The following is an 18,819-nucleotide window of genomic DNA, read 5'->3' on the forward strand; positions in this document are numbered from 1 at the left end:
GCAAATTATTCAGAAGTCTTTTGTCAGGAATACAGATTTTTCTGAAAAAGCCTATTGCTTTCTGAACACATGCCAAAAGATTATAACTTTGTCATTCACTTTAAGGAAGAACGTTGTAGTGCTTTTGATGGAAAATTAGGAGTTTCAAAGGAATTGTCCTGGTGCTAATTGCCTCTGTTGTTGGCGCTCCAGGAGGAGGAAGAGACCTTTAAAACATGGAGTCTTACTGTAGGCCTTTATTTCTCTAGTAACTTTATTGTGATCTTTTCTGTGGTGCTGAAGAAATTGCCTTGTTCAAGACCTGTGTTTGTGCACTGAATCTTGTAAAACGTTGGTGCTGGTAACAGATTTTTTCTCATGGAAACATGAAATTTTCTGGTCATAGTTTTCCTATTTGTTAATGCATTTTTGTTTCTTTTGAAAACAAGCTCTATAAATAGAATGTGGTCAAATTCTTGACAGACTTGTGGCAAAAGTTAAACTTCTAGAAAGTACCATAGAAGCCTTACTTTCAAGTGACAAGAGACTGGAATTGACTGTCTTGCAGACATTATCAACTGATGACGAATGGAGAAGACGAAGAATTAATTTATTGCGCCTCCGACAGAGGACATTTACGTAGATTGAATCTGAGTAGCTGCCACGTCAACAATCTAAGGGTGGCTCTTCAAATAAATAACAGTGACAGTATTTTGTTGGGTGTGAGTCTTAAGCATACTGTTTATGAATTGTTAAAATAATATTCTGGGAGTGAGAGAGGACTCACCCTGCATATAATTAAGTCTTTTGTTGTCGGTAATGGAGCTTCCACCTTAAGCAGCTAGAAAAATAAGGGCAAATCCAACCCATAGTATGTAATAAAAGAGAATAATGAAGAAGAACAGACTAGGAATCAGTGAAGTAGAAACAGAATTACTAGAGAAAGTCAACAATTGGCTCTGTTGATTTTCTCCAGTAATTTTCTGTTGGGTCTCTGAGAAAAATCAATAAAATTGGTAAACCTCTTAGACTGATCAGGGAAAAAGGAGAGAAGACACAAATGACCAATATGGAGAAGCGCTATAGACTCTGCAGATATTAAAAGGATAGTAATGGTACATTATGAATATTTTTATACCGATAAATTCTATAATTTAGGTGAAGTACAATTTCCGTGGAAGACACAGATTACCAAAGCTCATTCAAGAAGAAATGGATGACTTGCATAGCCCTCTGTCTATCACAGAATTTAAATTTGTAGTTCAAAAGCTTCTCATAAAGAAAATTCCAGGTCAGATGGCCTCAGCCTCACTGGTGAATTCTACCGAACAATTAAGGACTGGTATCCAGAATATATAAGGAATCTCAAGACTCAGTAATAAAGAAACAAACACCCAATTTTAAAAAATGGACAAAATGGTTTGAGTAGACATTTCACCAAAGAAGATACACAGATGCCAAGCACATGAAAAGATACTCAACATTGGTGGTCGTTAGGGAAACGGAAATTAAAACCACCATGAGCTACCACTATGCACCTATTAGAACAGCTAAAATTAAAAGCCTACGTGCTGGTGAGGATGTTGGGGAATTGGAACTCTCATCTGCTGACAGGAATGTAAAATTGTACAACTGCTTTGGAAACCAGGTAGTCAGTTTCTTAAAATATTAAACATACATCTCCCAAATGATGTAGCCATTCCATTTCTAGGTATTTACCCAAGAAAATGGAAAGGACATGTCCGTACTAAGTTTTTTGCACAAGTGTTCATAGCAACTTTGTTTTTAATAACCACAATCTGGACACACCCCAGGGGTTTTCCAACTGGTGCAGGGATAAACGAAGTATGGTATATCCATGGACTATTACTTCCGTGGATGAAAGGAAATGGGTGAAAATTATGCAGAGTAGAAGAAGCTAACCAACAAGGACAAACTATATGATTCTACTTACATGAAATTCTAGAAAATGCAGTGCCATCGATAGCGACAGAAAGTAGATCAGTGCTTGCTTAGGGCACAAGGAGCCCTTTGGGGGTGATGGCTGTGTTTGTTGTCTTGATTCTGGTGATGGTTTCACAAGTGTTCATGTGTCAAAACTCATCAGATTGTACACGTTAATTACGAGCACTTGATTGTACATCAATTATATCTCAGTATGAGTTATATGACAGCATTCACCCTGCGTATAATTAAGTTTTTGTCGTATGTAATGTGGCTTTAATTCATTTCACTGCCAGTCCCTTACTTTTGAACCCAATTGTGAATCCAGAAAGCACATATAGAATTTTAATGTACAAAGGTAAATAGTATACTTAGATACTTAGATGTATTGCCAGACAGCTCATTTATTTGTTTATTTTCTCATCTTTATTGGGCACCTACTCTGTTACAGGAATTGTGTTAGGCACTGGAGATGTAATCATCAGGAAAAATAGACTTGGATACTGTCTGGTAGGGGAGAATAACAGTGAAGAAATTATATGAACTGACTGTTTTACAAATTGATGTATGTACTGTGAGAGCAAGGAACAGATTTCTAAAAGTGTGTAGCAGAGGAACCTGGTTTACACTTGGCAGATGGGGCCTAGGATTGGTACAGATGATTGTGAATGGATTCAGTGCTGAGTGTGTTGCATTGGAGCTCAGGACACCTGGGCTGGAATATAAGTTTGGGAGTCATACTACAGAGATGTGAACTGAAGTGTAGGAGTTGTGAGATTTCTTATGGGGAAATTATAGAGTGAGAACATGAGAGGGCTTTGAGGAACTTGCAAAACGGATGGCTAAGCGGTGCTGATGAGACTGAAAGGGCTAAGGAAGGGGACTGAGGGTGATTAAGTCAGGAGAGAGTCTGGTGACTGGAAATCAGTGGGAGAGGATGGCCAAGAATGTGCATTTCAAAAAACCAAAAAGCTTTGGCAACATGTTCGCAGGGAAAGATGGCACTATGTATTAATTGTTCTAGGACAACAGGCATGCACGGGACTATCCTGGGAAAGCCTGGTTGAATGGTCTCCCTAGTCATTAGTTAACTTAGGGGCGCCCGTGTGAAGTCATGGGGAGGGGCCCAGGTAGGGTGAGGGTGGGTTTAGGATAGAGAGGGGATGGGGAGCGAGGTCTGTTCAAACTGGGGGAGCTTTGAGGATGGAGGTTTGAGGGGAGTAGAAAATGTTGGAAGTAGAGTGTGGAGTGTGAGAAAGTGGGTTGATTCAACAGGTGTTTGGATGGATGGGAGCCCATTGAGAGCCCATTGGATGTGGAGGTGTGAGTACCTGTAGTGATTGTGCAGGGGACTGAGCAGGACAGGATGCTTGTCGGCTCTTGGAAATTTTGTTAAAGAGGAAGTTAACTTTCAGCTATTTTTCCTTGATAGGGAGACTCTAGGAAATTGTATTCCTTTAAATAGTTTCAGGGAAATATACCTATGGTATTTTTCTCTTTCACTTCCTACATGTTTTAACATGTTTGTTTATGACCAATGAGTGTTGTGTGGAGGCTAACCAGTTGTCACTCGGAACACTCCTGAGATTTCCAACTTATCTTAAATGTGTTAATATCAGGTTGTTTAATCTTCCTCCTTTGATTCATTTTACAATGAACAGCTTTTGTGGTAAAGCTGGTGACACTGCTAAAAACTAACCTTCTCTGCTGTATCTCTACTTTTGCCGTTGACATTTGAAACTCCCGATCTGATGTAGGTAAGGCAATACTGGGAGGTAAATGTATAAAAGTTCAGGTTCAAGTCGAGGACCATTTAGATTAGAATTTTATGAATATACATGTGTCATTCCTGGGATTTGCTTTCTCATTTAGAAAATGCTCACAATTTGTTACATATCATAGTAAATAAAAGTAAATCAAGTGGTATTTATTGGGAATATTGTTCCTAAATAACCGCAATACACGAAAGCAATGTTTAGGTTTGCATATTATTTTTCCAATTCAAAGCAATAAAACACACACTATTCAGTTCTGTCACCGTGTGTGGGAGAAGTAAGCCCACTAGTTATTTTTCTCTTCTTAGTCCTTTTCCTTTGAGAGGATGATGGGGAGAGCGTTATTGGGAGAAGGGGTAGGGATGTTGAGAGAAGGAAGTATCACACACACATACACACACACGCACATTGAGGAGACTACAGATTGAAAACTTCAGGGTTGGTTTGGTTTTCCTTCTCTTTTAGCTGGAGGTGGCACATTTGCCTGACATTAATTTTTGTCCATCATATATAAAAAATGTTAGTGATACCACTGACATCAGAATTAGTAGTAGTGTATGCATTTCAAGTTATTTTCAAGTAACGATGGGCTTTCCATTGTCTTGTACCTTTGGTTTTAAGTGGTTATGTGGGTCTTACATTTGCGTGTGCGTCAAGAGTTACCTGACGGTTTGTGAAAATAGATTGCCAGGTTCCACCCCAGAGTTCCTGATTCAGTCAGTGTGAGTGGGGATTGAGAATTTGAATTTCTAGCAAATTCTCAGGTCATGCTGGTGTCGCTAGTCCAGGGGATCACATCTGAGAACCATGGGCAGCCCACTGAGCTCATAAGCCCAACGGTGCTGTAACCTGGGCTTTCCAGGTGGCATTCATGGCCCTGTGAGAACAGGAGACCGAGGTGTGATCAGCTGGGGGCTTTTCCACAGGTGAGCACTGGCTGCTTGCCTACCTGGGTTACCCCCCTACCCCCCGCAAGCTTGGGAAGTTTTCTAACTACAGGCAGACCTCGGAGATGTTGCAGGTTCAGTTCCAGACTGCTATAATAAAGCAAATAGCACAATAAAGCGAGTCACACGAATGTTGTGGTTTCCCAGTGCATATCAAAATTATATTTACACTATACCGTAGTCAATTAAGTGTGCAATAATAGCATTATGTCTAAACAACAGTGTACATACCTTAATTCAAATACTTTACTGATAAATAATGCTAGTCATCATCAGGGCCTTCAGTGAGTTATAACTCTCTTTGGTGCCAGCACACTTGCTTGATGCAGGGTTGCCACAAAGTTTCAATATATAAAAATCACAATATCTATGAAGGGCAATAAAGCAAAGTGCAATAGAACGAGGTATGCCTGCAGTGCCTTTTAGGTCAAGACAGAGAGACCTCATACTGCTTTCCTAGGGGCTATTGGAGCCTTGAAACGTGGAGGTAGAGAGGTTGAAAGAAATCCTGCCTTGGGTTGGAAGCGGCACTTGGAATTTATCAGAAAAATGGGATTCCTCACCTGTTTCTGTGCCTCTAGAAAATTCTTGTGTAAAACAGAAGAGAAACAATCTCTTGAGAGGAAGCTCAGGACGTTTGCTTATTTGAGATTTGATGAATGTACTGTGTTTCCCCGAAAATAAGACCTAGCCAGACAATCAGCTCTAATGCATCTTTTGGAGCAAAAATTAATATAAGACCTGGTGTTATATTATACTGGGTATTACATTATGTTATACCCGGTCTTATATTAAAATAAGACCAGGTCTTATATTAATTTTTGCTCCAAAAGACGCATTAGAGCTGATTGTCTGGCTAGGTCTTATTTTTTGGGGAAACAGGGTAGTACCTAAATTGAGGAACTTAAGGAGAGATCCTTGAAATATTCAAATTAGGGTTGGGAGGAACTGTGGCTAAATAAGATAGATGATGGGTCACTGAAAGCTACCAAAAGATATGGAGATACTTCTAGGTAAGAGTTTCTCTTTAACACAAGGCTTTTAAGGGAAAGGTAAATCACCCATGTTGTTGGGTTGTGGGATTAGGGAGTCCCCTCTGGGGAGAGTCTGGAATGGCAGATCAAAACCAGGCAGTTTAGCTATAGCCTTCAGCTGAGCTGTGATGAATTCTCACACTGCGTCTAAAGGGTGGTGGGTCTGTGGTCCTTAAACGGGGGCCCCTTGTTCTCTGAAGGTCTGGGGGAATCTGCGGCCTTCCACCAACACCAAGGACACGTGCCTTGATTTCATTCCAACTTGTGCTTTTCAATTCCGTAGCCAATTAAGAATTCATTTTGTTATTGAATATGGAGAAAACAGTGACAATTTTTGACAACCTTCTCCACCCCAAGTCTGGTCACAGGACGCTCCTTTTCTGTATGATTCCTTTTCTAGATCTCATCATTGAGGTGACCATTAGTGACCGTTTATTTCTCTTTCCAGTCATGTTGTTGGAATTACCTGATAAAGGTTTTCAAGCAGCCATCATTAAAAGGCTTCAAAAAGCAACTACAAATTCTCTCAAAGTGAATGAATAAAATAGAACGTCTCAGCAGAGGACTTATAAAAAAGAAACAAATGGAAATGATAGGACTGAAAAGTAGAATAACTGAAATAAAACTCACTGGATGGGCTCAAAAGTGAGTGAAGATGACAGAAGATAGAACCAGTGAACTTGAGGACCCATCAATCGAATTTGCTTAATTTGAATAACACAGAAAACAGACTGAAGGAAATGAGGAAGTTGCTAAGGGCTGTACACTCTCCCTGAGGCTATCATGAGACAAAGCAGGTGACATGTGCAGTAACAAAAACAATAACATAAGTGCTGTTTGGGCAGTCGCCTTTATTCCCTCCCTCTCCTCCTTTTTCTGTGTCTCACTGTCGCTCATCTCTGCAATGTCAGAATCACATGAGGTCTTCTTTAGCTTCTTTTAGCCCCTGTGTGAAACGTAGGAAATGAATATAAGGCAACCTTATTAAACATGCAGATCTTGTGGACGGCTGCATAAAGTGTCAGCCGACAGGAGCCTGCAGAGGCCTGAGGGAGCAGACCAGCTGGTTAGGGGGAAACCAATTTGGAGCCAGCGATGTTCCTTAGTGATAGATGAGAGCTGAAACCAGAGTGCTGGCTCTCGGCAGCACCTGGCTAGCCGATGCCCTGATACACGCACAGTGAAAACGGAGCCCTGGACACTGAATGTGGGCAGAGCTGGGGAGAGCTGGGCAACAGCTGGGCAGCCAGCCTCAGGCAGAGCCGGCAGTAACGGGATGCATCTGTCAGTCGCGACAGAAAGGGGTTAAAAATTCACGGTAAAACCCAAGAGCATCTTTCATTTCACCTATGGTGATTGTATTTCCAAGTTTTTTCCAAGGACAGTTCCTGTCTCAAATATTCAATTCTCATATTAGACCAATTATATGACTTTTTGGTTTTAGGTGCTATGTCAGCATCACTCACCTTGACTTTTGGTAGCTATGATTAGGTAATTCATGATATTTAGTATCAGAGGCGCAGGCCGTTAATTAATTCATTGATGCACTGAACAAATATTAAGTGCTTGTATATGTTAGGTATCATCCAAACAGACTAAATACTCTGTATATGCAGCATATATTTCATAGTGCAGGGAGTAAATATACATAGTACTCAAGTAGATTATAGTAAGTTAGACAGAGATAAGTCCTATGGAGAGAAACAGAGCAGGGTGAGGGGGATGGGAAGTAACTGCCATTAGGGTGATGTTGCAATTCTACATCTAGGAGTTACGGTAGGTGTTACGAGAAGTAGCATTTGAACAAAGACTCAATAGATCTGAGCAAATGGGTAGGCATGATGTGACTATCTGGGAGAAGAGGATCTCAGGCAGAGGGAATGTCTGTGCAAAGGTCCTGAGGTAGGAAGCCTGTCTGGCAAGACTGGGACCAGCAGAGGCCAGTGTGAGTTTGGGGAGTAGTACCGTGTTTCCCCGAAAATAAGACCGAACCAGAAAATAAGCCCTCGCATGATTTTTCCGGATGACATCCCCTGAACATAAGCCCTAATGTGTCTTTTGGAGCAAAAATTAATATAAGACCCAGTCTTATTTTTGGGGAAACACGGTGGTAGTTGGCTGAGAAGATCATGGAGGGAACAAAGGATTAGAATGTGCAAGTCCTGCTCAGCCATTGTGAGGCCTTTGACTTTTTAAAAAAATTAATAGACTTTATTTTTAGAGCAGCTTTTATGTTTCCAGAAAAATTGAGCAGAAAATACAGAGAATTCCCATTTAACCCTTCTCCACCATCCCTTGCTTTATCCTATTAATACCTTGCATTAGTGTGGTACACTTGTTACAACTGTTGAACCAATACTGATATATTAACTGAAGTCCATAGTGTACATTGTGTTGTACATGGGTTTGGACAAGTGAATAATGACACGTGTCCGCCATTACAGTATCATACAGGATAGTTTCACTGCCCTAAAAGTCCTCTGTGCTTTGCCTGTTCATCCCACCCTCTACCCCTTAGACCCTGGTAACCACTGATCTTTTTACTGTCTCCGTAGTTTTGTCTTCTCTGAATATCACACAGTTGGAATCACACAGTATGGAGCATTTTCAGATTGGCTTCTTTCACTTAGCAATATGCGTTTAAGGTTCGTCCATGTCTTTTGGTGGATTAATGGCTCATTTCTTTTTAGCACTGAATGACCTTCTGTTGTCTGGCTGTTACCACAGTTTTGTTTATTCATTAACTGATGGAAGGACGTCTTGATTACTTCCAGGTTTTGGCAATTATGAATAAAACTGCTATAAACATTTGCGTGCAGGTTTTTGCATGGATATAAGTTTTCAACTCATTGGGTAAAACAGTTTTACCCAAGGAAGGTGATTACTAGACCTTATGGCAAGAGGATATTTACTTTTCTAAGAAATAGCTAACATGTCTTCCAAGGTGGCTGTACCATTTTGCATTCCCACCAGCAATGAATGGGAGTTCCTGTTGCTCCACATCCTCGCCAGCATTTGGTGGTGTCAGTGTTGTCAGTGATGTCATTCTGATGGTGTGTGATGGTATCTCATTATTTTAATTTGCATTTCCCTAATGATATGTGATGTGGAGCATCTTTTCATGTGCTTAGTTGCCAATTTTATATCTTCTTTGGTGAGGTGTCTGCTCAGGTGTTTTACCCATTTTTAAATTGGGTTGTCTGTTTTCTTAATGTTGAGGTTTAGGAGTTCTTTGTATGTTTTGATACAAGTCCTTGATTGAATGTGTGTTTTGCAAATATTTTCTCCCTGTCTGTGGCCTGTCTTTTCATGCTCTTAAAGGACTTTGGCTTACTCTGAGTGAAAAGATCGGGTACTTTCAAGGGTTTTGAGCAAAGGAGTGATGTGACAGGCAAATTATAAATATAAAGTGAGATATTCCACTTATAGTATTATAGAAGAAATACAATTCCTGAGTATATCAGGTCTGACAATTAAGTTTGCAAACCTGTGCACTGATGTTGCTGAACTTTTTTGATATCAGAGGGATTATTCATTATGAATTTGTACCAACTGGACGAACAATTAACCAAGTTTACTATTTGGAAGTGCTGAAAAGGCTGCAAGGAAAAGTTAGACGACCTGAACTTTTCACCAACAATTCACGGTTCTTGCATCACAACAATGCACCAGCTCACACAGCACTGTCTGTGAGGGAGTTTTTAGCCAGCAGACAAATAACTGTATTGGAACACACTCCTGTTCACCTGATCTGGCCTCCAATGACTTCTTTCTTTATACCTGAAGATAAAGGAAATATTGAAAGGAAGACATTTTGGTGACATTCAGGACATCAATGGTAATATGACGACAGCTCTGATGGCCATTCCAGAAAAAGAGTTCCAAAAGTGCTTTGAAGGGTGGAATAGGTGCTGGCGTTGGTGCATAGCTTCCCAAGGGGAGTACTTCAAAGTGATATTCAGCAATGAGGTATGTAGCACTTTTTCTAGGATCAGTTCACAAACTCAATTGTCCAACTTCGTACATTGGCAGCCTTATCTTTAATGGTCAGTTTTTCAAAGTGATTTTTGAAAACATATTTCCCCAATACAGACCACTACACATCTTATTCACAGCTATGACCTTATTTATTTCAGCCCATACTCTGCTGATACTTAAGAGTTTTGAGAGAGAGCGATCTTTTTGTCACCTTTTTATTATAGTTAATATGAAAGTCTCAACTGGCAGCTGAGTTCTTTCATGCAAGAGGCTTTTACAATGTGAGTATTCTAAGCTGCGGTAGCCTCCTTCCCCTGGCCTTTCCCTCTAGGGAGGTTCTCAGCTGCTATTTATAGAGGCGTGCTTGCCAGTGAATGTCCTCAGCTGCTTTTATTCCCTTATTCAGGTTTCCTCCTCTGGTGAAGGCTCCCTCTTGCTTCCCAGACTCTCTCCCAAATCAGCCAGCCCTCTCTGCATACCTTCAAACCTCCCACATGCTATCATGTGGATTAAAATAGAATTTTTTCCCAGGTGGTCAATGGCCACTCTCCGGGCTCGGAGGCTTTAACATGCCTTCAATGCAGCTTCTCGGGCAGTTTAAACATGAAAGACTGATTCTTTAGGCGGGAGACTCCTGCACAAGGCAGTACGCTGCTCTGTAGCTCCCACTGTGGCCCTTCCGTTTCCTTGTGTGTGGGACAGGCATGGAGAGGGGGGTTCGAAAGCAAGCATGAATAGCTAAGGTGAAACAAATGGGGGATGGCAGGGCAAGCGCAAAGCCCTCTGAGACATCTGAGAACACAAATTTAAACAGTGGAATACCGCCAGCGGCTGCAGGGCAGGAGTTGGCATTCTAACCTGAGGTGGCTTGGTTAAAGGTAGGACCATCAGGTTGTGAGACCTGTGAGACATGCTACCACCAGCATCCCTTGTGGAGAGCCGAGGGGCAGTGTTCCTCTCTTCCTTGCAGGGTCTCCGCCCTACTGGCCACACTGATACTGTGAGGATAAACAGCAAGTACCCACTGTTGATGTTTTAGCACCTGTCCACCTCAAGAAGACCTCAAGCCTTCCCCCTAGTCTTCTCTACTGATGGACAACAGAAAGACACCACCAACCATTCTGAAATGTGTTCAGCAGGAGAGGAGACGCATGCCAAAGGATCAGAAACCACATAGAAATGGAGTTTAAGAAGAGAGTGGGCAGTGGCTCAGATTTACAAAACAGTGTGCCATAATTTATGGGCTAGTTTCATTAGGGCACAAGCATGTGAAAGAGGGAAAAAGGATGATTATTCTATATGAAGAGGTGAAAACTTCAGGTAAGAAAATTGGACCACAAGGCCCAATTTGAGTTGTCTTATGAATGTATACTCTTCTGCTTTCTTGTGTCAAGATCCTTCAGATGCATAAGAAGTGGCATCTGCTTAAGGAATGTAATGGGACCTTAACAACAGCCCCCCCGTGCACCTCTGCCTCCCTGGTGTCTGGATCTCAGCTGGACAGGGCATGTGCTGTTTCTGAGATGGCTCTCCTGTAATAGACACCTGCCTGTTTTCATCCAACCTTATTGGGGGAACAAAATACAACTTCAGTGGAGAAGTTTATTTTAGGTTGTCAGATGAATGTTTTATGCTCACATTTAAAAAAATCCATTTTTGGCATTGGCATGAATTTGGGATGGTTGCCACCATTTCTGAAGGACTTAAAATGTGCTTTTGGAGCTTGTGGGAACCAAGCCTCCAGGGACACATGAGTTAATTTAAGCCGTGCAGCCTTGCCATGACGTTTCCCATGGCTTGGACATCTGAATTTAGTTTGGGAACTGCAGATTTTGTACATTCTTATTTCTTATTGCCCTTTATAATTTGGCTAGTTCCATACTAATGGGAGCCAGTGTATTTTTCCCTGGATGACTGCACTGTCCACACAAGAGGTGGGCTTTGGGCTATGTGGAAGAGGGAAAGAAAGCAAAAGAAAAATATACTTAATGAAAGGCTTACATTTCTTTCAGTAAACTACTTGTGATTCTACACTATGCATGTTTGGGAGATAATGAGCAACCAAATCCTTGAAATTTCTGCTGGGTGCTTCCTCTCTTTTCCAATGGATGTGGAGGAAGCGCGGCCCCGCAGACCGCGAGTGAGCTCTACCGACCCACGTGTTCACTCCATTGAACATCACTGTAGAATGCGCACAGACTGCTATGGAAAACCCTGGCCAGGACATGGCTGCAATCCAGTTAGAATGGAGCAGTGGCTACTAGGCAATCAAAAATTAGATGAACCAATAAGTACTAATTAGACTTTCAGAAGGTGAACTCAGGATTTTAAACAGAGCATTGCATCTTGTCACGGAACGGTGGGGATTTACCCTGCAAGGACCCCAACAATGACAGCTGGGCTCGCTAAAGACTGTTTTGTAGTGGGGAAGGCAGCTTGGCCTGAGGAGAACACTAGATTGTTGTTGTTCTTGTAAAAATGTGTTTAATAATACGTGTGGAACGAAATTGAAAACATACAAAAAGTAGAGTGAAAAGCAAGTTTCCTTCTTCCCCTGTCCTCCAGGCCCCATTTCCTTTCCCTGGAGGCAAGCAACTCCTGTAAAAAGTGTCTGGCATGTGCTTCCAGAGATAGTCGAAGCATTTCTAAACAACCACGCACAATTTTCTTCTTGTCTTTTCTCTTCACACAAAAGGTAGTATGTTATGCATAGTTACCCATGTGCCTTTTCCTCACTTATTGTAGCTAGGAGATTGTAACATGTCAATATATAAAAATGCCTGTTTTTAAAAGCCGTATGGTCTGTTTTATAGAAGCACTATAATTGGTTTAATCCTTTCTCTAAATTATTTCTCTTCTTTTGCTGTGACACTGTGGTCTATTTTGAGCTGTCCTACGAGGAAGCTCACTAGGTTTGGGCCCCAGCAGAAAACCGCGTGCTAAACAGAGGAGGTTGGTGAATGGTTTAATGGAGAGGCTATTTACAGAGTGTGGGCAGGGGTAAGGACAACCCATAATGATGTGGAAGCATCCTGGGAAGCCACTGCTTCCCCTAGGCCCGAATGGAAAAGTGGGGGGAGTGGGTTCCTGAAGCTAGCGAGAGCTGCAGCTGCAGGAGAAGGCTCCTGACAGGAGCTGTGGTCGTCAGTTGGGGCATACAGCCGGTGGTGTGTTGGTAAAGGCTTAACAATGGCTCTCTGCAGTGAGGAGCCCTGATTTGTAGTGTTTGCTGATTTCTGTGGTGTAAACACTTCCACCGCGGCCACTTCCAAGCTCCCAATGTGATGTTACTGAACACAGTTTGGGAGGGAAGCAGTCAGGTCTCGTGAGCAGCTCCAGCACGCTGCTGTGGCTACGTCATGCAGCTGCTACCGTAGCAGTGTGGCTGCTGGCGTGGTCCCTGCTGGGGCTGAATCCCACCAGGAGCCAATACGCAGGGAAGCCTGGCTGCTGCAGTCCTCGTAGGTTAGCCTCCTGGAGCACAGAGCAGGTTGGTGAAGTACACAGGCTGCGTAATTTTGGGCAGGCCATCTCTCCTGAGTCCCTGTATCCTTAGTTGTAAGCGGTAGCAAATTCTCAGAGCATCAGACAACCCTTTATCCAATATTAACTACAAAAGCCATATTTCAAAGGAAAATTACAATGATTTTGGGACTGCCCACGCCTCTGCCTGATTAGAGTTCTTGATGGAAAAGCCTGGAGTTTATTAACGTGGAGAACTTGGGAAAGGATTTCTGGAAGTGAACTGGGCAGTTGTTGGTCATTTGAGGCTGGAGTTCTCCACTTTGGATAGGGCACTGAGGAGAGCTCGCCTTTGGTGATTATAAATAAAGCTAGGAACATACTTTTTGTGGACATATGCTTTCATCTCTCTTGGATAAATAACTAGGAGAGGAATTGCTGGGGTTTAAGTATGTTTAACTTTGCAAGAAACTGCCAGTTTCCCAGGTGTACCATTTTACACTCCCAACAGTCACGTATGGATGTTCCAATTGCTTTCCATCCTTGCCAACACTTGATATTGTCAGCCTTTTCTATCTTATCCATTCTGCTGGGTATGTACTGTTATCTGTGGTTTTAATTTGTATTTCCCTGATGACTAATGGTGTTGAACACTTTTTCATGTGCTCACTTATCATTCATGTAGCTTCTTTAATGAAATAAGAAGGGGGACATTAAATATCTTCTTCTGTACCATCATATCTCAAATGTAGAATATTTTTTTTCCATTGCAGTTTCACTCTTGACCTCAGTTGCCCTTAACTGCTCACCATCCTTTAAAACACCATGGACTTCTTGAATGTCACACCTTTGAAAATGTAGTACCATCTGCCTCTTCACTCTTTCAGCCCCAACTCAGATGTCACCTTTTGGGTTGATTAAGCCTTTGTCCCTGCCCTATGTCTGTAGAATTTGTTTCTTTTCTCTGTACTTCCATGGTCCTGAGTGTGTATCTGTGTGGTTGTATTTGCCATGTTGTATGCAAGTCTTCCCTGCCTCACTAAGGGCAGCATTTTGTCTCACTCTTTGCATTCCTGGTGTGTATCATATGATCTGGCATGGAGTCTAGGGCTAATATTGTTGAGTTAATTTATTATCCACTGATTGTCCCAACAGCTCTGTGAGAAAGGCTGAACGTATTAGCCCCAAACTGGGAATCATGGCACAGACTCGGAGGGGTCAAGTGACTTGTCCAAGGTCAGCATGTATGATACACAGTCAGGGACTGCTTACTATAAAGTTCTGACTCTTTTACATTCTAGTTTTACAAACAGGTATGTAGTTCTGGGTACAGTGTTCTTTGAACCAGCAAGCTACACGCACCTATGCACATGATGACTTTTGAAGGCATGGGATACTTTTAAGGGAATCTATTTCCTGATCCTCAACTTGCATATGCACTTACCTAAAATTGACTAGTTTCAGAAGGTGCTTGTGATCCAGGAAGGCATCATGCTGGTTCCGTTGTCCCACCTCCCCTTTCACAATGGCCCTTCTCCCAGTGCACATAAAAGGTCAGGCAATTCACCCGTTTGTTGTCTTCCTGAGGTATCCTGCTATAAGATGGAATACTTCCAGGCCTTGGAACAAAGGGATAATTAGAAATATCCATGGTGTTGAGAAGTGAATAACTCTAATGACTGGAATTTTGCAGTTCAGGGGTTTCTACTTCGTAGCTTCCACAGAATTGCAGGAAACCGTATTGAAGCAGTGAACTGGTGATTTAAAATTTTTTTATTTATGATAGATTATATCTGGACTTTGGCTGTGTAACTCAGAAGGCTTCAAAGAATCAAGTTACATCATAAAAGTCCTTTCATTTCCACATACAGGTGTCTTCTGCTATCTGAAATTAGAGCACTCCTGTATAACTTTTTGTAAGCTGAAATGGTGTAAAGTGAAGAAGCAATTAGCTTAGTAAATATCTTGCTAACAGATGCACAAAATAAATCAAGATAAAGTCCAGATGCTCACAGACACAGTTCAAAGCTTTGATGGCTTGATGTGTAGTTTCTTGATGTGTAGTTTCTATGATGCTGAGTGTAGTTTCAGAGAAGGAGCTTGGCGTTGCCACTCTTGCTTGTTGGGGTTTGAGCTGCCACTATAATAGCTTGCTGCAAAACAAACACTGAATGCTAATTTTGCTTCTTGCCCTTTTTTTTCTTTTGTACAAACAAAAATCCTCTTGGAATTTCTTTTGGTTAGCAAAAACAGGCACTAGTGTGGGTCTTTCATGAAAGCGAAGTAGTGTAAAGCAAATTTTTGAAATTTTGAAAAGTTGGGGGCACCTGTATTTATTTTTATGAACAAATTTTCTCAGTGTTGGCATAAAAAAAACCCAAAATAGGAACAGAATTGATGCTGGACCATATCGCTTTCTAGCAATATGTAATTCATCTATAGATAAATGAACTAATTTTAAAAACCCTATACATCTCATTAAGATATACATTTCCAAAAAATTTTGTATCTTATATTTAATAATTTGCATCAAAAATCTACTGTTTCCATTGTCTGTGTACTCACAATAGTTGTGTTAATTTAATTGAGAAGAAACATCGTAATAATTAGATTTTTATGGCTTAGAGTCGATTCTCATTATTTGTGGTCATTGTGTTCTATAAAATTACTGCAAACACTGAATGAGTAACAATTGAACCATCATTTCTGGGGAAATACAGGGTTAGTTTTCTTTGAGAATCTGGTCACAACATTTCATCAACCAAATAAGGTGTATTTCTGTTTAAAGGCAGCTTATTTGACATATATTCCTTACAAATAATTACATGCAGTATTTCTTTATAATAAAACACTGTTCCAATTACAGCATCATGTAACATAGTCGTCTGTAATGTGACTGCCCTAGTTTAAGTCTTCTGCTCAGTAAAACACACAGTATCCACATACACAGCTCACATACACACAGTAAATGTATACTGTATAGTGCGGTAATGCAAAAAAGCCCTCAAAAAAGCTTTAGGCAGAGATCAACCATTTACAATGTTATGAAAACACTAACTAATGCCTTACTGTTGATAGAGCTGTGGGATTGGAGATGGAGCAGTGCACGGACCGTGTGGTTAAGCCTCTTGACCTTGGCTTGTCCCATGAAAACCAAGAGAAAGTAGGGTAACTTGCTTGGCAGAAGAAGAAGACATCAGTGAGGGTGGCATGTCAGATCTGGCAGCTCTACCTCAGGAGTTTGGTTTTCGCGACTTGGTGGTGTCAGCAACGTTCCCTCCCAGACTGGCTTGAAAAATTGTTTCAGCTTTGTCTGCTTGGCTTTTTGCCTCAAATTTTTGTCTCAGCGTAAGGGACAAATGCAGCAGAGGTTAGGCGCTTCAATGTGAGGCTACGTTCAAGCAAAAGGTCACACTCTTCCACGTCATTGAACATTTTTTTTGAAGGCAGAATTACGTTCTGATATTTTGGCTGCTGTGAGAGGCACAGTTCTTGGAGCCTTAGGCTGACTTTCATCACCATCCTGGTCATCGCTGCCTCCAATGCCAGGCTTTGCCAGCTTCTCCAGGTCTTTGTTGGTGGCTTCTACTGCTGTTTCTGCCGAAAGTTCCTCCACATCTCCGTCCTTCACGTCACTGAAACCTTCTCCACTTATTTAATAGTTTAGTTTTAAAATGTCATTATTAAGATGTCATAAATTAATACTTTGCAATTATTTAACATTATGAAGACTTTAGATGTTAACTACATATTTGGTATATAGTTTTTCAAAATTCTTTTAGGTAGAGAAGCAAAATAGACTAGGAGGCAGCTTTGGTTTTGCTGTTCCACTCTTAAGTTTACAAAACAACAAAACAAAACAACCCTGAAACAAATCTGTTTAATTTGGAGGGACATATATTGGCACTTTCTTCGAAGAATTTTTAAATTGTAGGAAAAAAAAGTCTGATTTCCTTCCTCTTCACACCTCTGTACACCCTGGTTTTGTTTTGTAAAAGAACTGAGCACTTTGAAATGAAACCACAGTATTCCTGAGAGGCCACGTGGAATGTCCAGCTTTCCCCCTAGAAGACAAGACAAAAATGCCTTGAATGTCCTCAAAATACTAGAATTCTGGATGATGCTTTAGTGTAACTGCCAAAACATCGTCTTCATATGCAGTTCAGGACGACACAACGAAAGGACCTTCTGATGTCTCAGGCTTCTCCCTTGATTGTTCTGTGTAATTGGTACTGTTCCTGGTTTCCTTAACGTTTCTTGCCTTGGGAAGCTGTCAATAACTCCTTACACACGTAGCCCTCACAGTTCTACCTTGGACCAAGCCCCAGGCAGCCTGCAGGAGCCCTCCTTGCTGCGCTTCACCTGTGGTAGAGGCTGTATTCGCCACAATGTCTCCCCAGATGACTTACTCGCTGGCTATTTAGGTTAATCATTCATGAAGCACATGGTCTGTATTTGGGGGGAAAAAACATTGCACTGTAATATCAGCATGCATAATTTATGTTGCTAATTATTTTAAATCATTGTATTAGAATGCGAGCTCCACCATCCCCGAGCATGGGCAGGGAAGAATTGAAACACAAGGTGCTTTCCAGCTTCTGGGGTTGCTCAGGCCACAGAGGCAGAGCTCACCCGGGCCCTTCTGGGTGGCGGAGGCTGTGTCTGCCCCGGCGCCGCACCAGGTGCCAGGAGGAGGGCGCGCGTGCGCCGGGCCAGGTGGGCCGCGTCTGAAGCTAAGAACAGGTGCGGGGAGGAAGAGCGTGGGGCTAGTTGGGCTGAGATGCAGGATGAGGACCAAGTGCTAGGAGGAGGAGGCCTCGCAGGTGGACAGGTGGGCTGCGTCTGCGGGGCGGAGGACCGGAAAAGGTGGCGCAGGGGGCTGTCCGGGGCGCGGTCTGAATACGCCATTTCCGGCGCCTGTCCACTTCCTGGTGAGGGAAGGGGGCTGAGATTGGTGCATCCCGGAGGAAGGAAAGAGGGTGAGGAGGGACGGCGGCTCAGGCGGGCAGGCGCCGGGGCGGACGGGGCTCTGCGGACCGCCGGGTTCGGCCGCCGGGATTCGCCCGCCGGGGCCTCCCGCTGGGGCCGCTGCGGGTTGGCCTCCGGGCGCGCCCGCGGCCTCCCCGCCCTCGCTCAGCGCCTGTGCTCTGTGTTGCAGGTCTACCCGGAGCCCCGGTGCGAGAGCGAGTGCCTGAGCAACATTCGTGAGTTCTTGCGAGGCTGCGGGGCCTCCCTGCGCCTGGAGGTAAGCGGGCCGGGACGCGGGGTTGGCGGCGCAGGGGGTCGGTAAGGGGGTCGGCAGGAGCGCGGGACCGCTGGGTCGGCGGGGGCAGCGGTCGTTGGCAGGGGCTCGCGTAGCCACTGAGCGAGGCGCGCGCTGGGGTAACGGCGCGGAGCAGCGGAGCCCAGGGACCCGGTCGCGGGCCTGCCCCAAGGTGTGAACGCGCTCACCTGGAGCTTCAAACTTCGCCCTCTTTGCAGTGAGGAAAAGTGGTTCCAATAGCTCGTGGTGCATATGATACCCATCTTCTACCACCGTTTGTCATACGTGCGATCTGATTCCTTAGCACCTGCCTCAGCTTTAACTCTGCTTTTAGGGCTTCCCCGCGGACCCGCATCCAAGTCTGGGTCAGAACCCTCAGAAGGTGATAAGGCAAAGCCGGGCCGCAGGAAAAGGGTCCCCACATCCTCCCAGCCTCA

The 18,819-nt window shown here is 43.0% G+C and overlaps 1 protein-coding gene across 10 annotated transcripts in view; it reads left to right on the forward strand.

Annotated features, from left to right (window-relative positions):
* The window catches only part of ARHGEF7 (Rho guanine nucleotide exchange factor 7), a 124,756-nt gene that overhangs the window by 9,012 nt on the left and 96,925 nt on the right, over positions 1 to 18,819 (forward strand). For 5 of the 10 annotated variants that reach the window (XM_074329526.1, XM_019746564.2, XM_074329527.1 and 2 more), the window contains exons 1-2: positions 18,034 to 18,098; positions 18,278 to 18,364. Coding sequence is in view for 5 of the 10 variants with exons in the window: in XM_019746558.2 (XP_019602117.1) it covers positions 18,278 to 18,364 (87 nt within the window). In the remaining 5 variants the exon portion in view is untranslated. Of the gene's footprint in view, positions 1 to 18,033; positions 18,099 to 18,277; positions 18,365 to 18,819 lie in introns of those variants that run through there. The other 5 variants (XM_019746558.2, XM_019746559.2, XM_074329524.1 and 2 more) reach the window with 1 other exon arrangement.

The sequence above is a fragment of the Rhinolophus sinicus genome, linkage group LG04 (assembly GCF_036562045.2).
Source record: "Rhinolophus sinicus isolate RSC01 linkage group LG04, ASM3656204v1, whole genome shotgun sequence".
Classification (NCBI taxonomy): domain Eukaryota; kingdom Metazoa; phylum Chordata; class Mammalia; order Chiroptera; family Rhinolophidae; genus Rhinolophus; species Rhinolophus sinicus.